This window comes from Capra hircus, chromosome 11, assembly GCF_001704415.2.
Source record: "Capra hircus breed San Clemente chromosome 11, ASM170441v1, whole genome shotgun sequence".
Classification (NCBI taxonomy): Eukaryota; Metazoa; Chordata; class Mammalia; order Artiodactyla; family Bovidae; genus Capra; species Capra hircus.
In genome coordinates this window covers 67,198,849-67,224,158 of record NC_030818.1, presented here as the reverse complement: position 1 = coordinate 67,224,158, position 25,310 = coordinate 67,198,849, and the positions used below count along the sequence as shown (strand labels likewise).

At 42.7% G+C, this 25,310-nt stretch overlaps 1 protein-coding gene across 1 annotated transcript in view; it reads right to left on the bottom strand.

Moving 5' to 3' along the window:
* Positions 1 to 25,310, bottom strand: part of ANTXR1 (anthrax toxin receptor 1) — a 260,409-nt gene that overhangs the window by 120,018 nt on the left and 115,081 nt on the right. Inside the window, exons 11-12 of the mRNA XM_013967784.2 lie at positions 18,778 to 18,847; positions 17,112 to 17,190 (exon numbers count right to left, since the gene is read on the bottom strand). Of these exons, the coding sequence (XP_013823238.1) occupies positions 17,112 to 17,190; positions 18,778 to 18,847 (149 nt within the window). The remainder of the gene's footprint in view (positions 1 to 17,111; positions 17,191 to 18,777; positions 18,848 to 25,310) is intronic.

The window sequence follows — 25,310 nt, the reverse complement described above, 5'->3', positions numbered from 1 at the left end:
AACAAAATATTAAGCCCACTGCTTTGGACACTGGCTAAACTAACATCTGTTCTAGGAACCACCGTTGCAGCCAAGGAATGCTAGTTATGTATTACTTGTGGCACAGACTCTTCTTCTGGGGAGCTATAAATTAAACCACTGACCTCTGAATTTCCTTGGTGCCCTAATGAATAGGTGAGAAGCTGGTTGATTTGCAAAAGGAAGGGCGCTTATGTACCCTGGTGGGACTCTGTCATTCTGTGGGGAGCAGAGGAAAGAGCCTGTTTGCTCTTTGGGGGTGCAGACAATGTAAATCACAGCATCCTGCTCAGAAGATATATATGTTAAGACCCCGTGGCAATTTGTGATCAGGTGCATTGTGACTGTAAACTCCCAGCCAGGACAATGTAGCCTGGGTCTGGCTGTTGGCTCCTCCAGTTCTGGGATAGCCTAGTCCACTGGTTTTTGCCAATTTTGGACCATTTAAAGAGTTGGCATTATTTTAGTGTTGGAAGACAGAAAATGCTCAGAGGCTTTCTCTGTGATTTGGTCGTATTTCCCCAACTATGAATCTGCCCTCCCTCTCTTCCTGCCCCACTCCCTCCACCCCTCTTTTCTCTTTCTCTCCACAAACACACACTTTTTGGATCCTCTTTAAATTGCGCACTTCTTCGTACAATTGTGCCTCTCACAACTGGATTTGCTAATTCAGAATGCTCAACTTAAAAGACTCAATCTTTTGGAATAGCCTCAATGACCCAAGAGCACACATAAATGCACACACTGGACATTCACTAAAACTCGTGTACTTAAGGAATATACTCTCTCTCAGGTTCCTATTCAGAGACTGGGGATTCTTATTTTATATTCAAAGAAGCTTGAGTGTTTGATATCTGAGCACCCGGAAGCTTCTGTCGAATCAGAAAAGCAGGGGGAGGGGATCTAAAATAGAAGACCAGGAAGTGAGAGGCTAGAAAAAGCAGAACCATAAACTTCAAAACACAGTGATCAGAAGACATCGCTAGGGGCAAACAGCCACAGAAATCAAGGGTTTCATAGTAATATGGAAAATTTTAGTTCCTGACAATAATGGCAGAGAGTAAGGGATTTCCCTTATAGTCCAGTGGTTAAGACTTTGCCTTCCAATGCAGGGGGTATGGGTTCAATCCCTAGTTGGGGAGCTAAGATTCTGCACACCTCTTGGCCAATCACAACCAAAAAACCAAAACATAAAACAGAAGCAATATTGCAACAAATTCAATAAAGACTTTAAAAATGGTCCAGATTAAAAAAAAAAAGAACTTAAAAAAGAATGGTGGAGAATAAAAGGTAAACACTATCAGTTCAGTTCAGTCGCTCAGTCGTGTCCAACTCTTTGCGACCCCATGAATCGCAGCACACCAGGCCTCCCTGTCCATCACCAACTCCCAGAGTTCACCCAAACTCATGTCCATTGAGTCAGTGATGCCATCCAGCCATCTCATCCTCTGTCGTCCCCTTCTCCTCCTGCTGCCAATCCCTCCCAGCATCAGAGTCTTTTCCAATGAGTCAACCCTTCGCATGAGGTGGCCAAAGTACTGGAGTTTCAGCTTTAGTATCAGTCCTTCCAAAGAAATCCCAGGGCTGATCTCCTTCAGAATGGACTGGTAAACACTATACAACACTTTATAACATTCACTTTGTGTACAAAGGCTTCCATAGGAAGAAAGATTTCGAAGGGAGTGAGTCCAGCTCAGTTCAGTTCAGTCACTCAGTCATGTCCGACTCTTTGCGACCCCATGAAGGGAGTGAGGGATGAGCTCAACTGGCATATGTTTTCTTTGTTCCCTCAGTAAATGATCTCATTCTAACACAGCCTGAACCTGTGACAGAAGGGAGTGTGTGTGTCCCCCAACCAGAACTGGGGGCTTCTCTGGTGGCTCAGATGGTAAAGAATCTGCCTGCAGTGCTGGAGAACTGGGTTAGATCCCTGGGTCAGGACAATACCCTGGAGAAGGAAATGGCTACCTACTCCAGTATTTCTGCCTGGAGAATTCCATGGACAGAGGAGCCTGGCGAGCTATAGTCCATGGGATTGCAAAGAGTCAGACATGACTGAGCAACTAACACTTTTCATCCAGAACTGACCAGTGAGAACACGGTTCTATGAATACACGTTTATTCTTTTACCTCCCTCCCCCACAACTCTGGGAGAGGGCAATGGCAACCCACTCCAGTACTCTTGCCTGGGAAATCCCACAGACAGAGGAGCCTGGTGGGCTACAGTCCATGGGGTCTCTAGCAGTCGGATACGACTGAGTGACTTCACTTTCACTTTTCACTTTCATGCACTGGAGAAGGAAGTGGCAACCCACTCCAATATTCTTGCCTGGAGGCTCCCAGGGACGGAGGAGCCAGGTGGGCTGCCGTCTATGGGGTCGCACAGAGTCGGACACGACAGATGCGACTTGGCAGCAGCAGCTACAACTCTGTTTTCTATTCTCTTACTTTATTGTTTTTGTTCTATTTTTGGAGGGGCTTACTCTATTGTTCCTCTGTAATGGTTTGAGCTCAAAGCTTGGCTAATCAACTTATGCCTTTCTTCTTTTCTCACATAGATATTTAAGGATACACATTTCTGTCTAAGACTCACTTTAGCTGTGTTCCACTAGTTTTGCTATGAGGAATATTTATAATCGACCACTTTATTTTCTAATTTCCATTATGATTTTAATTTGACTTATAAAGATTTAAATGGTTTATTTGAAACTGCACAAGCACATGAGATCTTTCTATACACAGTAAGCCCTGCAGCAGCACTATGAAGATGTCATGGATTTGGCTGTAAAGTGGTTGGCGATCAGCTCCTTCCCTCTGCCTGCCCCCAATTCTCCAGAGGAGAAAGGACAGAGTTCTCATTTTCACTGTTGGTGGGAATGAGTTGGGGAGAGGAAGTGAAAAATAAGTTTTGCTCAGCACATGTTTCATCATCTTTACTTTGGGTATAGCACAGACTGCTGGGAAACATTTTAATGACCTTAAGATGCATCCATTGTAGGATGACTCATTATTTTATGAGCCATTAGGGAAAAACACTATGAGATTATGATACATTAATCTCTGAAATTTTCCAATTTCAGAGATATGTTTCTTAAAATTTATGGAATAATTGTATTTTTCATTAATCTGTATAGCCCTCACTTTATGCAACCCCCAAATTTTGGATCCTACTTGAAACATTTTGCTGTAGCATTACTGTGTGTCCACTAGATCATGTTTTATTGCATGATTTAAATCTTTTTTTTTTTTTTTTGGTATTTATTCTTTTTGCAAAGAAATAGAGGAAAACAATAGAATGGGAAAGACTAGAGATCTCTTCAAGAAAATTAGAGATACCATGGGAACATTTCATGCAAAGATGGGCTCAATAAAGAATAGAAATGGTATGGACCTCACAGAAGCAGAAGATATAAGAAGAAGTGGCAGGAATACACAGAAAAACTGTACAAAAAAGATCCTCATGATCCAGATAACCACAATGGTATGATCACTCACCTAGAGCCAGACATCCTGGAATGCAAAGTCAAATGGGCCTTAGGAAGCACCACTATGAACAAAGCTAGTGGAGGTGATGGAATTCCAGTTGAGCTAACTTAAATCCTAAAAGATGATGCTGTGAAAGTGCTTCACTCAATATGCCAGCAAATTTGGAAAACTCAGCAGTGGCCACAGGACTGGAAAAGGTTAGATTTCATTCCAATCTCAAAGAAGGGCAATGCCAAAGAATGTTCAAACTACTGCACAGTGGCACTCATCTCCCATGCTAGCAAAGTAATGCTCAAAATTCTCCAAGCCAAGCTTCAACAGTATGTGAACCGTGAACTTCCAGATGCTCAAGATGGATTTAGAAAGGGGAGAGGAACCATAGATCAAATTGCCAACATCCGTTGGATCATAAAAAAAGCAAGAGAATTCCAGAAAGACATCTACATCAAAGCCTTTGACTGTGTAGATCACAACAAACTGTGGAAAATTCTGAAAGAGATGGGAATACCAGACTACCTTACCTGCCTCCTGAGAAATCTGTATACAGGCCAAGAAGCAACAGTTAGAACCGGACATGGAAAAACAGACTGATTCCAAACTGGGAAAGGAGTACGTCAAGGCTGTATATTGTCACCTTGCTTATTTAACTTTTATGCAGAGTGTGTGTGTTAGTTGCTCAGTCGTGCCCGACTCTTTGCGACCCCATGGACTGCAATCCACCAGGTTCCTATGTCCATGAGATTTTCCAGGCAAGGATTCTGGAGTGGGTTGCCATTTCCTTCTCCAGGGGATCTCCCCAACCCAGGGATTGAACCCAGGTCTCCTGCACTGCAGGCAAATTCTTTACCGACTGAGCTACAAGGGAAGCAGAGAACATCATGCGAAATGCTGGGCTGAATGAAGTACAAGCTGGAATCAAGATTGCCAGGAGAAATATCAGTAACCTCAGATATGCAGATGACACCATCCTTATGGCAGAAAGTGAAGAGGAGCTAAAAAGCCTCTTGATGAAAGTGAAAGAGGAGAGTGAAAAAGCTGGCTTAAAATTTAACATTCAAAAAATAAAGATCATGGCCTTGGGTCCCATCCCTTCATGGCAAATAGATGGGAAAACAATGGAAACAGTGACAGACTTTATTTTCTTGGGCTCCAAAATCACAGCAGATGGTGACTTCAGCCATGAAATTAAAAGACGCTTGCTCCTTGGAAGAAAAGCTATGACCAACTTAGACAGTATATTAAAAAGTAGAGCCATTACTTTGCTGACAAAGGTCCGTCTAGTCAAAGCTATGGTTTTTTCAGTAGTCACACATGGATGTGAGAGCTGGACCATAGAGAAAGCTGAGCGCCCAAGAATCGATGCTTCTTAACTGTGGTGTGAGAGAAGACGACTGCAAGGAGATCCAACCAGTCCATCCTAAAGGAAATCAGTCCTGAATATTCACTGGAAGGACTGATGCTAAAGCTGAAACTCCAATCCTTTGGTCACCTGATGTGAAGAACTGACTCATTGGAAAAGACCCTGATGCTGGGAAAGATTGACGGCAGGAGGAGAAGGGGAGAACAGAGGATGAGATGGCTGGATGGGATCACCAACTTGATGGACATGAGTTTGAGCAAGCTCCAGGAGTTGGTGATGGACAGGGAGGCCTGGCATGCTGCAGTCCATGGGGTCACAAAGAGTTGGATATGACTGAGTGACTGAGTGACTGAACTGAACTGAACTGATTCCTTTGGCTGCTTGACCTATTAATTACTGAGAGAACTGTTTTTAAATATCCTATTGTGATGGTAGATTTATCAATTTCTCTTTGTAACCTGGTCAGCTTTTGCCTCATATATGTTGAGGATATGTCATGAAGTACAGGCTAGAATTATACTTCCTAGGTTAATGGTTCCTTTTAACATTATATAATGGTACTCTTTTTATCAATAAAGATTTTTAGCTAAAAAGTTTAACTTTAATATAGCTATATTAACTTTATTTTGGTATTCCTTTGATATAATTTTTCTCATACTTTTATTTTTAGCCTTTGTTACCTTTTATTTTGTTGAATGCATGCTTTATTATAAATAAAATATAGCAGAATATATTTTAAACACAATATATCAGTCTGTGTTTTTTAACTGCTGGGTTTGGTCCTTTATATATTTATCTTGGTTATGGATTAGTATTTGGACTTCTTATTTCTAAAAATAAATATTACCATCTTGCTATGTGCTTATCTGAATTTCCTCAAGTATAGATTCAGAAAAATCCTTTTTTTTTTTCCTCATTTACTCTCAAAACAAGGAAATTTCAAACTTAGGGCAAACATTCTTTAAAATGCTTTGAGATAAAAATACTGAAAGTCAATTCCTCAAACATCCAAGAAAAACAAATCAGCACAATCCTCCAAAACATATTTGAAAAGATTCTTATGTATACAAGGGTTATCAAAATAGAGATGCCGCCAAACTATTTTTATTTCAGTTCATAAACAACATCTGACATCTGAGTTTGGCATTGTGATACTCTTGTGGTCTTTCAGCCTTTCTAATGACAGTACAAGAAACCCTAGCTCATCTTGTTAAAATAATAATAATACTAGGATATTGTAAAAAAAAAAATCCTTGAATTATATATATCTTTACTAAGGCCAGCTAATAAATAGATGAGACTGATTTGTGACTAGTGTATTAATTGTTTGTAAATGAGATGGTGTGTTTGAAGTTATTTGAAAACAAATATTTCTTGGGAGGAGCTTTAAGCTCACTTTAATCTGAAATATAATCTTACTTGTATCAGGCGGAGGTTGGCTAGTTTGAACCACACTAAGAGAAACTATCTCCAGTGTCACCAACAAAAGTCTTCCATTTATTTTCAAAATATAAAAGCCAAACTCATTTGTTATACCATATAGGACTGTTAATATTTGCCTTACTCTTTCACTAGATCACTTTTAGTTCCAGAATTTCAGACTTTCAGCATTGGAAGAAGTCTGAAAGTTTTTCTAGTCCAATTGCCTATCTGATGCACGAATGGCCTTTACATAATTCTGCCAGTTTATCAAGCTGCCTGGACTTGAATATAACCACAACGGGGAGTTGACTCCCACTTGTACGGAGCACTCAGTCAGAAAGACCTTTTACAAAACTGAGCCACAAACTATCCATCAGCCCATTCTGCTCCCCTCTTTGTAACCTCATGGACTGCCAGGCTCCTCTGTCCATGGGATTCTCCAGGCAAGGATACTGGAGTGAGTTACCATTCCCTTCTTCAGGGGATCCTCTTGACTCAAGAATCGAACCTGGGTCTCCCACAATGTAGGCAGATTCTTTATCATCTGAACCACCAGGGAAGCCCCATTCTACTCCTTACATATACACAATAAAAGCAGATGTACCTCAGGAGAGCCCAGCCTTTGAAATATTGAAAATGTCTATCAAATCTTTCTTTATATCTTTGGTCTCAATTCTATAGATTAGTCTATATGATTTATCATACTTGGTAATCTTTTTTCACATATGCAGTTTTTTGAGGTTCTCCTTTGTAGTGTCCTTACTATTTAATATGATACTTGAAAGATGTTCCTTCAGCAAGTTGAAAGGTTCTATAACTTCCTTAGGCTCAGATACCATTCTTCTGTTAATTCAACCAGAAGTCAGAGACTCTGTCACGGTGCTGATTCTCAGAGAACCTATCACATCAGCCTAAGGGAGCTAACATTGGGTATCTATTCTGTACTAGGACCACTGCCAGCTGTTTAAGGCCTGGGATTTTAGCCACACTGATCTGATCCCAAAGTTCATGATGGTTCCTACTTTTGTTCCTCAACGAAGTCTTTCCTTTGTACTTTGCTAAGCCACATCTTTCACAGGACATATCACCTATAATTACAGCAATAAGAAAGCAAAAGCCATCCTTTTTCAGGGGCTGATTATGAAGACACTAATGAATCACTTTTTCAGGGGCTGATTATGAAGATGCTAATGAATCACTTTTTCAGGGGCTGATTATGAAGACACTAATGAATCACCTGCAGCCCTAGGGCTGTGGATTGGTCATTCTTAGAACAAAGTTTCTTTCATCTCAAATAATGGAACACTAAACTGGAGCCTGTTCCTTTCCAAATGACCAAGTTATAAATCAGGGACATCCAGATAAATAATATTTTGCTAAAAGACTTGGAATAAACAAATGCTGAATTAATCTTCCAAAAATATTGCCTTGTTCTTCCTTTGAATGGTTTCCCATCACCTGGACTCCATCTTTTGTCATTCAAACCCTCTGCAAAGTCAGTCTCCTATTTCCCCTCCAACCCTGACACCCCTTATTCTTCCAGGATAGGAATTCGTCACCCTCTGTGAAGACATGGGGTCTAAATGGATAAGGAGAAAGGTGGACACGGTAGTGAGCTGTACAGACAGTGGAATGATGTCAGGGTCAAGAATCTATAAGCAAAACTGGAGTGTGGGGCTTGGTCCTGCCCTTCTCCACTGGTTGTTTGGAAGGGACTTGTCTTCTCCATGAGTCTTTTCCTGTAATTGAGAAATACTACTGGGGAGAAATAAAAATTGGGGAGGGTCTTGTTGGGAAAAAGACACTCTGAGCTGAGTACATAATGAGCTGTCTACATGTTATTCTTGAATTTCTAGAATTTGTCCAGCTCCCTTTTGCAGGAAGACATGAATGCCTTCTTAAGTAATTGAGAATTAGGATTAGGGTTAGAACCTGGTAACCCACTAGGACCATTAAGTGGACTCTCCCCAAAGTGTGAGTGCTTGTGTCAATTTACTTATCCACAGGCCTGGGTGGAGGCTCACATCTTTGGAATAGACAAAGAATTTCTGGATACCCTGTGGTATTTGTCTTTTGCACCCCCAAATACAATATCTACCTTTTATACCACCAAATAGCATTTACCTCTTGGAGTATGTATTCTGCCTTGATAACTAGTTTGTATGCTTCTGGAAGGCAAAGACAGGCTATGCACTTCTCTGAGACCCCAAAACTTGGACCACAGTACTATTTCATACATTCCGGTCCCAGTCTTCGGCTCTGTTCACCATCAGCAACTGCTTCTCTAAACTACTTTCCTTAATGAAGAGGCCCACATGCTTATTACAGCTGCTGGTATGAATTAGCTACTTCAAGGAGAGCTACCTATTTTGATTAATGGACTGTTTTGTTTATCTTGGAAAAGAAATAGAAGAAAAGAGACTTCTCTGATTTCTACTTTTTCTGAAGAGTGAGCATTAGTTTTTTATTATGTTGGAAGGCGAGATTGCCACTCAGCACAAGGTTCTGGATTCATTCCCTACCAGGCTGGTGAAATTCAAGAAATTTTGGCAAGGGCAGTCATGCCAACTGTCTGTTTACCTAGATAGTTATACAACTACAAAGCTGGGCTGGATTTTTATTTTCCTAAGTTATTTCAAAGCAATTAGTAACAGAATTGAACTGACTTAAAAAATGAACCCAGGAAGTTGCTAAGAATAGAACTCTGCAGACAAGGTTGGAAGATGGCCCCTGACCTCCATCTGAAGCCTCTCTTTGCTGCAGCCGCCGGAGCATTCTTCTGTGGGCTCCAGCACACTGTCTTCTGAGCTAGCCCTAATCAAGGCTGCCTGTGCAACCTCAACCTTCACTGGCAGCATCCAGATTATTTAAGTTACCATCGCCTTGGTTTCTGGTGAAAGTGAAAGTCGCTCAGTTGTGTCTGACCCTTTGTGACTCCATGGACTATATAGTCCATGGAATTCTCCAGGCCAGAATACTGGAGTGGGTAGCCTTTCCCTTCTCCAGGGGATCCTCCCAAACCAGGGATCGAACCCAGGTCTCCTGCATAGGAGTCAGATTCTTTACTAGCAGAGCCACAAGGGCCCTTGGTTTCTGGTATTCCAAGGCAAACTCAGGCCATGCCAGTTTTCCTACGACACTGCTTTCCTCTAGATTCTTTTTTTGAAGATGAAAAATATTTATTTCCTAAATGAGGAGATATTGGAATTCAACATCAAAACAGCATTCTGTATTATACTTAAAGTAAACACTATAGAGAAAAAATCCAAATAAGGAAGGCTTCTCCAATCGGTCCCAGTTATCTCTATCTTCTCTCCTAACATCCCATCCCAACTAACCACAGCCACATGGGCCTCAAACACACCTTCACCCAGGCCATACCCTGAGCAAATTTATCATCTTTCCTGTGAATCAATCCTTCTTTAACTCCCCAGACACTCCACTCCATGGTATCACTGGGCATTGCTCATTTCTCAATTAAAGCACTTATGTCAAATTGCAAATCTTTGCAGTACTTGTCTGTTTCCCATGCATTATCTTTGTGTTCCTTGGACTTAGCAAATGTAGTTGCTTAGATTCTGTATCAGTCGCAATGGTTTTGTCAGCTTTATGCTGTAGATCCTCATGTGCCAGAGCCTGCCGTGAATCTTGATCTTGATAGCACACACACACATTTTTTTCTCACTCTTTTTCTGGGAAAAATGCCATTAGTTTGGGAAAAGAACAGTCTCAATTCATGAAAATCTGAAGAATAAAATCATTTAAAAACCCTTGGGAAACAAATTGGTACTATGTTCATCCATATAAAAGTCAAATATATTCCAAACCCCAGTGAGTTGTGGCTATCTCAGGGCACGCTGGAGGATCTAGGCTGTCAGAAAATTCTGAGCTTGCAGCTCTCATCTGTATGAAATGGTACCTCCTCTGTTAAGACGCTTCCAGACATGCTGGGTGTGATAGCATCTTTTAAATTATAAACTAGAAATTTTCTATGTGGTAATGATGCATCAAATTTAGTTAATACTCGTTTTGACTCATTCTTCTAAATAGTCTAAATAGTCCCCTTATGTTACTCCATGATCCATTTACTGATAAAACTTTTTTTTTTCAAAAATAGTGAACATTAACAGATACACACCACTATGTATAAAATAGATAAACAACAAGATTTACTGTATAGCACAGAGTACTATATTCCATATCTTGCAGCAACCTATAATGGAAAAGAATTTGAAAAATTATAAATATATATGTAAAACTGAATCACTTTGCTGTACACTCGACACTTGCACAATATTATAAATGAACTATACAAAAAATATTGAAGAAACTGCAGCTTAACCCAGTTTGACTTATCACCAGATCTAATTTACTGGTGCTGCTTTCCCTCATTATGCAGGCAACATCTTCAGTCTTTCCAAGCCTTCCTAAGGAACAGGCTTATCATGGACTCAGAAGGAAGCATACTTCTTAATCAGGGGAAAATAGCCTGTTTATAAATAATGAACAGCAAATCTTTTAATGAGATAGTCCATTAGAGTTTTACTCGGCAAGGAGACAGAATGTCAATGAACTAACACACAGCTGTCACTTTTTAAACTTTACAAGACAGACACTGAGACAGGCTCAGATTAACTTGCCCAAGATCACTGTAGGAAATGGAAGGGCTAGAACCTGAAATTAGGCTTCCATTATGCTGTAATCATAGAGTATTTGTTCTGGTTTTGATGCCTTAGGGTTAAGTCTGTTGCATTTTTATTTTAATTCAAGAATTTTCTCTGAATAGGAACTGACATGAGTCCTCTCAGATTTACTCAGCCTTGTCACTGTGGGGCTTCCCTGGTGGCTCAGTGGGCAAAGGATCAGCCTGCAATGCAGGAGACACAGGAGATGCAGGTTTGATCCCTGGATCAGGAAGATCTGCAGGAGGAGGGTATGGCAACCTACTCCAGTATTCTTGCCTGGAAAATTCCATGGACAGAGGAGCCTAGTGGGCTATAGTCCATGGGGTTGCAAAGAGTCAGACACGACTGAGTGACTGAGCATGCTTACATTCACACCACTGTAGCCAGGCTATTGTTCATATAAATTAGGAGGAAAGAGAGACTGTTCACTGAGTGTTGATTTTAGACTTTTACATCTAACTTTAGGTCTCCTCTTCAAAGATTGTGATTCTCCAACCTGGAAACCAACACTAACCAAATCCTAACAGTTAACAGTGAGGCCACACTGTTGATCACCAGGTGATCAAGGGTGTGGAGTGCACATCCTAGGAAAGTAGTTGGTAACCTGAGAGATGGACCTCAATTAGAAGGCACCAGATATTGATACAAAATAAGAGAAAAAAAAAGTCATGTTTCCTGGGAGGGGCCATAAACAAACTATGCTCATGGCTGTATCTAGTCTTGCTCAGGTTGGTTTCACTTTAGTGGAAGGCCACTTTCCACTGCTCACCTGTTATTATCATTTTTCAAGCCACCGCTTGGGTTTTGTCTCCTTTATGAAGCCCTCATGACTCTTCGTGGATTCTCCCCTTTTTCTCTACTCTGAAATCCTACAGCATTTATACACCTGGCTCCCACAACTTTGTTCTTTATTACATACTCTTTTATGAGTTTGTTGGACTCATGTCTCAAAATGGATTTTAAGTTCCTTAAGGACAGCGACTTGTAAAATGTAAATGGAGCACCAGACACACAGGAAAAATTTGAGAAATACTTGTTGGATGATTCTCTGATTTTTATACACTTCAGGTGGAAAATTCTACAATTTTAAGGTTATTTACATAAAAGAAGACAATCTTTCATAAAAAGTTCTGGTAAGGTCCTAAATTTGCTTGCATTGTTATCAAAATGACAAATTGCGTTTTGCTATTTCCCTTAGAGCAGTACATTTTGATGATTTTTCTCAACCTATTTCTAGAGTTGGGGAAAAAAAAGGAGGCCGGCGAAGACTCTTAGACATGGGATGTATTCAAATATGCTGGGAAGAGAGAGCTTTGGATCTTTGACCATTTTCTATAGTCATGGAGCTCAACAAAGTTTACCATTTGTATAGGAATCTTTTAGTTCTTGGATGGAAAAATGTCTTTCCTGTAAAACTTCATGGAATTTCTGCTCCTGGCAGAGGCAACAGTTATTCATTGCAGATCTTGAAAACTTGTGACACGGTTGTCCAAATGGGCACCAAATAAAGCGAGAAAAGAACAGGTTCAACTACATATTTTAAAATTATTTTTGGTTCCAGGGGATGGACTGGGCAGGCTGCAACTGGCACTGACAAGACTAACCCTTTACTCAGACCCAAGGGATCATTTTTGATCTAAAAACCTTGTCCTCCAAACCAGCTGCCCAAGAAACGAAGGGAAGTCCAAGACCTTACTTCATATTCTGGAGGACCACCCACTCCACTTGTATCTCTGTCCAGTGATGGCTTTAGTCTTTTTAATTTGAGCTTCTACAGGACCTGTTGGGGACTGGGGTTGAATATTTCACTATAGGTCCTCTTCTCTGGATGATTTTGGCCAACTTGTCTGTCCCCTTGCAATCACTTGGGTTTGATCAAGCGACAAACATGTTCTCATAGGACTACATGTTGTGTTGAAAGAGTTATTTTGTTACATTGGGACTCTGAAGTGAGGAGCAACTCCTTGGGAAAAATCTCCAATTAGGTCCATCATTTTGACTAAGCTTCAACTATAATAACAACTAACATTTACTGAACACTTACTACAGGCCAGGCCTTCTGCTAAGCTCATTACATAATCATTTCATTTAATACTCACAATACTGCTAAGGCATGGAAACTATCATTATTCTGATTTTACAGATTAGGAAGTTGGGGTCCCTAGGGGCTAAATAACTCAGTCAAGGCCACAGGACTAGTGGACAAAAAGCTGATATGATTCCTCCTTTGCCTCAGATATTCTCTGGCTTTATAGCCTTCCTGTCAACTGAGGGCTACTCCTTGGCCAAAGCCCTCTGGACCATTCTTTTATTTTTTAATTATTTACTTAAGTATATTTAATTTACAATGTTGTGTTAGTTTCTGGTGTACAGCACAGTGATTTAGTTATATTTATATATGAGTATATAGACTATTTTTCATATTCTTTCCATTATGGTTTATTACAGGATATGGAATTTAGTTCTGTCTGCTATATAGTAGGACTTTGTTATATATCTATTAAATATATAGTATTTATTAGATATATGGCATTTTGTATCTGCTAATCCCAAACTCCTAATTTATCTCTTGCCCACCCCTTTTCTCCTTTGGGAACCATAAATTTGTTTTCTGTGTGAAGTTTATTTGTATCATATTTTAGATTTTACATATAAGTGATAGTATATGGTATTTTGTTTTTCTCTACTTACTTCACTTAGTATGACAATCTTCACCTAGTACAACAATAGGTCTATCCTTGTTGCTGCCAATAGCATTATTTCATTCTTTTTCATGGCTGATTAATATTCCATTGTACATATGTATTACATCTTATTTATTTATTCATCTGTCAATGGACATTTAGGTTGCTTCCATGTCCTGGTTATTGCAAAACGGTATTGCTATTAACATTGTAATGCATATTTCCTTTGAATTAGATATATGTCCAGGAGTGGGACTGATGGATCCTATGGCAACTCTATTTTTAGTTTTTTTATGGAACCCCCATACTGTTCTCCATAGTGGCTGTACCTTGGGGCCATTCTTGATTCCTCTCCTCTCAAGCCTTATGTCTAATGATTTGGGAAATATGGAGCTTTGCCTTCAGAAGATATCTGACTATGATCTCTTCTCTCATCACCATTGTTCCCACCTGAGTCAAGCTGCCGTCATCACTTGTGCCTGAAATATTGCCATAACCCTCCTAACCAGTCAAGGTCCTTCTATCCTTGTCTTCCTATTGGCCATTCCAGCAGCCAGAGTGAACTTCCAAATGCAAGCCAGGTTGCATCGCACCTCTGCAAAAGCTGACGTTCTCACAAGACCCTCCACTCTTCATCCCATGACCTCACTGCCTACTGCTTGCCTCGCTCGCTCCTTGTGACTAATCACCAGCCCTCTTTCTTCCTCAAACATACCAGCTGCCCCTGGTGGTGGGCTCTGAGCAGTGGGGCTCACCGTTTGGCAAATTCTCCCTCACAGTTAACTTCAGAGTCTCTATTCAAATGCCACTTCTTAATGTATCTCTATTTAAAATTTGTACTCACTCACTCACTCAAGCAGTACCAAATTCCCTTACTTGGTTCTATTTTTTTCTTTATTTTACTTCTGGTGGTATGGGTTGTGCAATCTTAGTTCCTCCACCAGGGATTGAACCCAGACTCATAGCAGTGAAAGCATGGAGTCCTAACCTCTGGATCATCATGGAATTCCCTTGGCTATTTTTTTTTTTTTCCTACAGCTTATATCACTTCTTAACATAGTGTGTGATTCATTTGTTATGTCTATTGTTCACTGTCTGCTTTCTCTCCCTGCATCCCTGTGAGATAAGAGATTTTTGTCCTTTGTGCCCTCTGATGTATCTTGAGCACCAGGGCAGTGTGTATCTGGCACATTGTGCATGATCAGTGAATATTTGTTGAATAAATGAGTGAGTGGACCTGGATCTAAAATCTTAGGGTCCTTATAACATAGACATGCAGCCTTCTCAAGTGAAAGGTGAATAATGCAGATGTTATGAGGTGATGCTGATCAAGGGTTAACTGAACAGAAAACTTAGTGACTTGCACTCAGATTAAGGAGCTGGGAAATGTAACGCAGGCTGGAGTGAGTTGGGATGATATTAGAGTGACTTGACTGGGAGTTCTTTCCCTTTTGGGTTCTGTCAGTGAGGACACCCTTTCTTCTTGGCTTAGAGGCCCAGGACTTGAGTTTGTCGTTCTGCCCCTGCCACCCCACAGGCTTGGTCCCGAGATATTTCCCCTTCTCACCTCCCTGCCCTCGCGGACTCAGGACACGGCTGTTTCTCTGGTCTGGTCAGACATAATGAGAAATACAGGCCCAAACTGTTGGGTCATTCCAAAGCAGGGAGGAATCTGGAATGGCATTGTTAGATTTGGGGTATTTTAATCATTTCCTGCAGGTTGGCAGTTTCCAACAGGGTCAGTTTCTGAAAGAATCGGGCAGGGCATGCTCTGATCTGAAACATCCAGCTTTCAGATTTGGTCGCCAGATCTGAGGTCCCACTGAGGCGTGCCTAAGACACAGACATTGCTCAGGGGTGAAAGGTCTGACATGTCTCTGTGATGACACTAGGCTCTCACTTTGGTCAAGCGGAACTTTTCCGCTGTCTATACCCACTGCATTGGTTTACCCAGCTGTCAAGAAAGCTGACTGGCTCCTAACATATGATGGAATGTATACGTGTTGGGTGAGAGGAGGAGGAGGGACAACTGGGGAAGCTGGGTGCATCATCCCTTGTGAGGCCTGGGCTCCTGCTCCTCCAGGAAACAATTCATGTTTATCTTGTCCAGCTCCAGGGCCTGCCTGCTCTCCCTCATCCACCTGGATAGTGTTAAGGACACAAACCCCAATCACTGAGGGGTTCTAACGACATGCCCCCCAAAGGCCAGCTGGGAAGTGACTAAGGTACCTGTCTAAGCTGGCCAGCACGTCAAAAAATGCTAGTCTCTAGAGTGATCTTCCCAGGTGGCGCTAGTGGTAAAGAATTATCCAAATCTGCCTGCCAATGCAGGAGACATAAGAGGCACAGGTTCAGTCCCTGGCTTGGGAAGATCCCCTGGAGGAGGGCATGGCAACCCATTCCAGTATTCTTTCCTGGAGAATCCCCAAGGATAGAGGAGCCTGGTGGGCCACAGTCCATAGGGTCGCAAAGAGTCAGACACAACTGAAGCGACTTAGCATGCAGAGCAATCTCATGGGAAAAGTGCATTTGGTAGAATAGCAACTGAATATTCAACAAAGATCCTTCTGGAAATGTTCATATTAGGAGCTGAGGTCTATATATGAGCTAACAAAGCCCTGACTGCCCTCTGATGGGCTGAGCTTCAAGACACTGACAGTAGGAGCGACCTCATAAACCCAGGAGTTCCCAGCCAAAGCTGCACAAGAGAACTCCCAAGGGGGCCCTGAACCCACCAAAGCTGGGGCCCACTGCACAGACTTTGTCCCAATTGGTCAGGGAATCCATATTTTTAAAAAGCTTTCCAGGTGATCTCATGCATAGCCAGAGATGAATACTACCTTCCATGAAGGACCCAGAGATGGGGCATTGGAGGAGCTGGCAGAGGAAGCAGTCTGCCTTCTGCCTCACTACCCTATGAGCCAAGGTCCCTTCCCCTTCTCTCCCGCTTCGTGAATTTTCCATTTTCCCCTGGATTATTTTCACAGTCGTATTAACAAGTGGCAACTTCTCCAATTCTAAATGAAAGCCTCTCTTTTTACTCCACCTCTTCCTTCAGCTACTGCACCACCCACCTCCCCCCTGCTTCCTTTTAGAGGAAAAACTCCCTAAGATGGGTTTTCTGTATATACTGTGCCATTTCCTTCTGTGCATTTTCTCTTAAACCCAGTCCATCCAGGCATCCCCACTCCATACTGCACAGGCCCTGGCTCCATCGTACCGTCTGGTCATGCCAGCGTGTCCAGGTCTCACTTTTAGTACCAGAAACGGGGAACCTGGGAGGCACAGGCATTCCTGATACACTCCTGACATGTGTACAGCCCTTGAGGTGGCCAAAGGCTGGCCTCGCAGTGCCAGAGTCAAAGCTCAGTTAACAGAACGCAGAACTGGAAGAAACTTGCCAGGGAGATGAGGATGACAATGAAGTTCTCGGTCAAGGGAAAGGCAGGGACTTACGCAGTGTGTGGTGGTGATGATGACAGAACTGGAGATGAAGGAGAGGCCGTCGTTCATGCTGACCTGAAGTGCGGCTTTCCTGCAACGACACGGGGGCCAGGGAGGCTCAGCACGGCGTGCGGACACACAGGGCCCCTGGGGGCTCCATTCTAAACCACCCTCTGAACTGGCTCCTTTGAAAAATGCAGAGGATACTCTCCAGGGGCCCATCCATCTCTAACAACCCAGAGAGATGTCAGGATATACCCGGCTGGTGCAGCAAGGCAGTGTATCCAGCCTTTCTTACATCATGGCAAATAGAATTGAATGGGCAGAGGCTGCTCCCGTTTAATTTACTTCCCACATTGTAGTAGGTAGGAAGAGGTAGTCTTAACAAATGGTCCAAATCAGCAAGGGATGAACTGGTTAAGCTAGAAACTCTACAATTGTTATCTGGACTCTCAGTGATGAGATTCTGATGGTGATGGTTTTGTTACCACCCAGCCAGCGCAGAAAGGAACAGCAGTACATGAGCTAACCTGCCTTCTATTTCCTCCCATCTAGAAGATGCTCGTTGAGACACAAGCTTGCCTTCTGCAGCATGGACACAGGGCTAGTTTGTGGAATCAGTGGCATCATGAGCTGATGTTAGGCAACTAGATTTGGAGGTTTCGTAATTTGAACAAATGATTGAAAGCAGAATTCAGATAAACAAGTGTAGCATTTTTCCTTAAAGCCACCATTCTGTCTTCAGTCTGTTAAAGATGTGTTTACAGAGAGGTTAGTTTGTGTTCCCTCACCAACACTGCTTGTCTGTTTCCCTGCATATTTCTTTTCTTGCTCAGGATGCTAATTTTCTTCCTTCTCTTGAATATTTTGATCTCATCTCATTAGCACTTATCACAACTGCATCATTGTGAGATTTTCTCCGTAAATTAGTTCAGAGAGGCTTGGGCAGTGTGGATGAAGACGTGATGCTCTGGAGAGACGCAGAGGAACACTGAACATGGCCTCACAGGGTCTGACTGTGGGGTCCTGAATCAGCTGTGGATCACTTAGCCTTGCTGAGCTTCTTTTCCGAGTTCCCCTATCTCTAAGAAAGGAGATAATCATCTGGAAGGGCAATTATGATGAGGATGAGGTTGACAGGATGAGGTTATGACAGCACTTTGGGCAGCCTGAGAGCTTTCTAGAAATGTAGTTGTGATGAAGCCAGACAGACCTTGTTTTGAACTCATACTCTTCCACTCACTATGTGACCTCGACAAGCTACTTAAATTCTCTCTGCCACAGACTGCACATCTGTAAAATTGCGATGGTTCATTGGGCTTCCCTGATGGCTCAGAGGGTAAGGAATCTACTTGCAATGCAGGAGACCCTGGTTTGATCCGTTTGGGGAAGGTCCCCTGGAGAAGGGAATGGCAACCCACTCCAGTACTCTTGCCTGGAGAATCCCATGGACAGAGGAGCCTGGCAGGCTATAGTGGATCTTGGGAGAATAAAGGTCCCCTCTGCGAAACACTGATGCTAGTGCCTGGCTCACTGCACTCGTAGCACCATCATCATTATTTGGAGGAGTCTAGAGAAAGGTTCCATAATGACAGTGAAGAGAGACTCTTCTCCTTTTGTCCGCCCCCACCTCTCTCACTTCCCCGGCTGTGGGGTTTAGTTGCTGGTGGAAACTTACATGCCAACTTCCTTTAAGATAGGTGCTGGACACAGCAAATAAGTATCTTCCACAGTGAAGGGCTTCTCATCTGTAAAAAGGAAGTCACTGGATTAAGAGGAGTAAGGCAAGTTAATAATCTCATATTCGGTGCCTCCTGCAGACCATCAACCAAGTCCTAGGAGACACTAGAAAAGCCGTGATGTTTTGAAATATAAACTTGTCTTGAGTTGTAAAATCCATTAGAGTGAATGCAAGCTCTTCTGCCTGAATGCTTTCTAACCTGTATATCCAATTGAGTCTCAGTGAGCACACAGAGAGTGAGCTTTTACCACAGACCAGGCATAACTGAGGGGAAATGAGAAGGTATTAGACTGATCCTTGGGAGCTTGACGTCTAGGTCTAGTTTGAGAGAAGAGTCATATTCATGGGAAAAGTTTGTTGATTCAACATTGTTTATTGATACAATAGCCAAGACAGGGAATCCACCTAAGTGTCTTTCTACAGATGAATGGATAAAGAAATTAGGGCATATGTGTGTAGAATGGAGTGTTATTCAGCCATAAGAAACCTCTCCATTTGTGACAACACGGATAGACTTTGAGGGCATTATGCTAAGTAAAATGTCAGACAATGAGAGACAAACACTGTATAATCTCGCTCATACGTGGAATATAAAAAAGAGAGAAAAAAAAACCAAAAACATAACTCACAGATTCAGAGAACAGATTGGTTGTTACCAGGGGCAGGGGTAGGTGGGGTGGGTGAAATGAGTACAGTGGTCAAAAGGTACAAATTTCCAGGTATAAAATAAATAAGTAATAAGGATGCAATGTACAGCATGATTTGAAAGTTTACAAGAGTAAATCTTAAAAGTTCTTATCCTAAGGAAAAAATCATAACTATGTGTGGTGATGGATGTTAACTAGATTTACTGTGGTGATCACTTCACAATATATTAAAATATTGAACCATTATGTTGTACACCTGACTAATAAATATCAATTATATCTCAATTGAAAAAAATTGCTGACAGATACAAGAAGTAGCTAAGCCAAAATATTGTTTGGCTTCAGAAGACAGAGAGCATCTCCCTCTAGGTGGGTGACATGATGAGGTCACAGGGAACATAACAGCAGCTGAGTTTCGGGGAGAGATGGGAAGATGCATTCCTGGTGGGAGATGCTCCAGGGTAGGACACAAGGAGGATTTGAAAGGATCAGTATAGGAAAATGTTTGGTCCAAGTTCTTTGAGTTAGACTGAGGGATTTGGACCTAAGCCTATGTGGCTATGAAAAGAACTTTGGAGGTTTTTGGAGAAAAACTTGAAGTGATGATTTTGGAAGTTTTAGCAAATGTAGTTATGAAAGATGGATTCAAGCGGGGGTGGGGTGGGGGGGGGTGCGGATCTGGAGCTGGTGGATTTCTTTTTCTTATCCTAATGGATGTCCAGGGAAAAACTTAAGCAGCTTTAATCTGGAACTCCTTAAAAACTTTATCGTATCTCAGATTCTGGGGCCAGAAGCAGGGCTGAGAAGTTACTATACTCAGTATATGGTAGTCATTTTTTCATGACTCAACATTTATTGGGTGCATTCTTTGTTCAAAAGATTGTAGTAGGAACTGGTGATATGAAGATGAATAAATATGCCCCTTTAATCAAGTTGTGAATACAAATGCCTAGAAGACAGAAAGGAATCCATGTGTAATGGAAGGATGCTATGCTGCTGTTGCATTTGATAGGAAATTGATGTCTCTAATGACACTTAAGTGCAATTGACACTAAACACTGGCCTGAGTGGAGATTAGGAAGCTTCATGCCCTCCATGATAGGATTTAAGGACCAGACCCACATGAGATAGGAGCTGGAGAACACAACTGAGTTCTAAGCAGTGTCTCCACGGAAGGAGGAAAAACGGATGCCCAATTACAGTTTCCCTTGATGTCTAGGGAGACCTTCAAGTAGTGAAAAGGTACGGAGATTATTCCAAGTCATTCATTCAACAAATATTTATTCAAGACCTACTATTAACTAGAAACACAAGCTTTTAGAAGAGAAACATGGTGTCTGCTTTCATGGATTTTTAGAAGTTGCAGGGGAGATAGTTATTAAACACATTCAATTTTTTGAAGCAGTAAAAATATTACATTTATTTAATCTTAGTCTTCAGTACAAGATATTTTAATTGAAGGAGAGTAGATTTATAATACTATATTAGTTTCCAGTGTATAACATGATGATTCAATATTTTTATAGATTATACTCCATTTAAAGTTATTACAAAATAATGGCTATATTTTCTTGTGCTGTACAACATATCCTTGTTGCTTATTTAAACATTTATTTATTAAAAATATGTTCTCTTGAATGTCTACATGTGCCAACCATTATGCTAGGTCTAGAACATGTTATAGACAAAGCCTCTCACTTTTTTTTCTTTTTTTTAATGGCCAGTGTTTTAGTTATCTATTGGAATTAGGGATGTGGCCAAGATCTATGCCCTGGGGACATCAGATATTGAACTTGCTAATAATAAGTGGCATTTATTTCCTGTTATTCCTTGGGTCTGTAGCCTAAGGAGAAGGGATAATTAGCAGAACAAAATGCAGGCACTCTTACACCTTCCAGACAGAGGTCACCTACTAAATCAAAACTTCAGTTAGAGTTCTAATGAGTAACCCTGTTTCCTTCACATAAGAAATAAAATGAACATTGGGTTTTGCTGAGTGAACAGGAGTTCTGGAGGAGGAGAAATCATGAGGAAAGTACAGCAAAGCACAAAAACTACTGTTATTACACATATTACTATTTAATTAAATTGTATTCAGTACAAAGAAGGAGAATCAGGGGGCAGACTTTCATCTGGAAGGTCAGGAAATATTTCCTTAAGGAAAGGCTCTGTGAGCTGAGACCTGAGGCCAGGTGGAGAGGAAATGGGTTAGCAAAGAGGTGCACCTGCACAGATTCTGGGGCAAGAAGAAGCCCAGGTCTTCAGGAGCTGGGAGAAAGCTGACAAGGCTGTTGGATTTCAGTGAGACAGCAGATAAAATATGAGGCTAGAAAAGGCAGCAGGGCCAGCTGATCAAGCCCTTGTAGATCATGGTGGGTTTGGGGGACTTTTCCTAAGTGTAACAGGAAAATACTGGAGTTTCCCCTCATATTTAGAATGAATGCTGGCAGTTTGGGCTTCCCGGGTGGCTCAGTGGTAAAGAACCTGCCTGCCAATGCAGGAGACGCAGGAAATGCAAGTTCAATCCCTGGGGTGGGAAGACACCCTGGAGTAGGAAAAAGATTTCCACTCCAATATTCTTGCTTGGAAAATGCCATGGACAGAAAAGCCTGGCGGGCTATAGTCCATTGGGGTCACAAATAGTCAGATGGGACTGAGCACACAGCCAGCAGACACTGGTAGATTATGGAATATGTCAGAATAGTGAGTGTGTTGGGAACAATTTAAAGCTTATGAGGACAGAGGCAGATCACACAGGGCTTGAACTGGGCATTATCTTCAAGATGCTTTTCTGTCCATGATGATGACGGTGACAGTGAGACTTGGGGCATGCTGTGTGCTCTAAGTGCATCACACACATCACATAACCCAGTTTTACCTTCCAGTGGTGCTGTCAGGGAAGGCTATTATTCCCTTCACTTTATTTTTTAAATTATTTTTGGCTGAAGGGGGTTCTGGTTGCTGTGTGCAGGCTTTCTCTATTTGCTTGCTTTCTCTATTTGTGAGTGGCTTCTACTCCCTAGTTGCGATGCTCCAGCTTCTTATGCCAGCGTCTCTTGTTGTAGAGCCCGGGCTCTAGAGCCCGCAGGCTTCACTAGCTTTGGCCCATGGGCTTAGCTGCCCATGCCAGGTGGGATCTTAGTTCCTGGATCAAGGATTGAACCTGTGTCCCCTGCACTGGCAGGAGGATTCTTAACCATTGGGCCACGGAGGAAGTCCCTATTCCCTTCCTGTAAAGCTGAGGAACAGACAAAGATGGAGACACTTGCCAAGTGTTACACAGGACAGCTCACATCAGCACGTGGGCAGTCTGGCCGCCACCTCTGGATAAAAGCCAGGCTTGATCTCCTCTCACTATGACCTTGGGAACCAAGGCAAGGCAGGACTCACTGGGCTCATTTTCCAGATGCAAAATGGAGGCTCAGAGAGGCTGCAGTAAACTATGATCTCACAGCAAGTCAGAGGCAAAGCCAGGACTGGGACTGGATTTCCCAGTGTCCACACCAAGGGCCTCTCCGTTCCAGGAAAAGCTCGTATTAGAGCAGAAACAAAGCCCGGGACAGGCGTGGCCAATGACAACCTATATTTACTTGCTCTGGGTGCTGCACATGCTCTAGTAATACTTGGGAGTGTGGGGTCCTGCCCACGGAGCCACCAGCCCGCCACAGCGCGGCCACAGGAGGCCTTGTGACTCCCGGCTGCATTCTGCAGGGGGAGCGGAAGGGGGCGCAGCACCACCACACGCCCGGGGCGCAGGCTCCCTCCCCGGCTCTCTCCCAGCATCTCCTCTCCTCCCTCCCAACAAGAAAGCCAGGAGAGTTGGAGGTTGTCTCGGTTAGCCTTGGTCAGCCTTGGTCGAGCAGACTCATTTCTCGCTTTCCCCCTCCTTTCATTTTCTTTTCCTGCCTGGGAGACCAGCTATTTCAGGAGCAGAGCAGAGGAGACCCTCGCCGCTGAGAAGCCCGAGGAGACGTGGCTGAAGGCCGCGGCACCGCCTCCCACCACCGCCTCCCACCAGTTCATCGGAGTCCCAGGCTGTGGGCCTGCTCTGGGGAGCTGGCATTTTCGGCTCAGAGAGAGATTGTTTGGTTTGGAGACTGGTTTCACTTTACCACAAAAATGAGTGATTTTTTTTTTTTTTTCTTTCTCTCTAAACAAAGGAGGGCCATTTGGTTTCCATAACTCTGATCATCTGACTCCTTCCTGGAACGTCCACTTGGGAAGCAGGGCCCAAAGCCTTCCTCCTCAGGCTGGGCTACATTTGGCTCAGGGGCCACGCCAACCTCAGGGCCACCTCTGCCAAGACCACTGGTGTGGTGATGTTTACCTGGCAACATCCACTTTGGAGGACGGTGGAGGGCCCTGGTCCTCTGTCCACTGGCGGCCATTCACTGCTTGTTAGTACCAGGTGGGCGGGGGAAATGGAGCAAGGAGCTGGGACAAAATTAGTGAGGGGAGGGGGTTGAAACCAGGCCTTAAGGAAATTTTTAGATGATCTATAAATATAAATGTCCTTGCTTTTTACCTAAGATAGTTCCGAATTCAGTGCATACTGATGATATCGGTGAATTCAAAGCATCTGTCTTACAACAGCCTGGTAATCAAACTGAAACTTGACTTAAATCAGGATTTGGGGATCAATGAGTGTCCTTACACCAAACCATCAGACACCCAGGCTTGGGATCTGAGCAGCTCTGGAGATGAGTACAGGGGTCACAGTGCCGGGTAGACTCCAGAGTCAAACAGATGCAGGTTCAAATCCCAGGTCCTGTGACTACTGTGTGACTGAGGACAAGTTCCTTATCTTTGAACAGTAATGATGACATCATTGCACTAGGTTGTGTGGAGAGTACAAGAGTGCACAGAAGTACATTACTTAGCACTCATGAAACATTTAGTAAATGTTTAGTTCAGTTCAGTCGCTCAGTCGTGTCTGATTCTTTGCGAACCCATGAACCGCAGCACGCCAGGCCTCCCTGTCCATCACCAACTCCCAGAATCTACCCAAACCCATGCCCATCGAGTTAGTGATGCCATCCAACCATCTCATCCTCTGTCATCCCCTTTTCCTCCTGCCTTCAATCTTTCCTAGCATCAGGGTCTTTTCGAATGAGTCAGCTCTTCACATCAGGTGGCCAAAGTATTGGAGTTTCAGCTTCAGCATCAGTCCTTCCAATCAACACCCAGGACTGATCTTTAGGATGGACTGGTTGGATCTCCTTGCAGTCCAAGGGACTCTCAAGAGTCTTCTCCAACACCACAGTTCAAAAGCATCAATTCTTTGGCGCTCAGCTTTCCTTATAGTCCAACTCTCACATCCATACCTGACCACTGGAAAAACCATAGCCTTGACTAGATGGACCTTTGTTGGCAAAGTAATGTCTCTGCTCTTTAATATGCTGTCTAGGTTGGTCATAACGTGCCTTCCAAGGAGTAAGTGTCTTTTAAATTCATTTCTGCAATCACCATCTGCAGTGATTTTGGAGCCCAGAAAAATAAAGTCAGCCACTGTGTCTACTGTTTCCCCATCTATTAGCCATGCAGTGATGGGACCAGATGCCATGATCTTCGTTTTCTGAATGTTGAGCTTTAAGCCAACTTTTTCACTCTCCTCTTTCACTTTCATTAAGAGCCTCTTTAGTTCTTCTTCACTTTCTCCCATCAGGGTGGTGTCATCTGCATATCTGAGGTTATTGATATTTCTCTCGGTAATCTTGATTCCAGCTTGTGCTTCCTACAGCCCAGCGTTTCCAATGATGTACTCTGCATATAAGTTAAATCAGCAGGGTGACAATATACAGCCTTGACATATCCCTTTTCCTA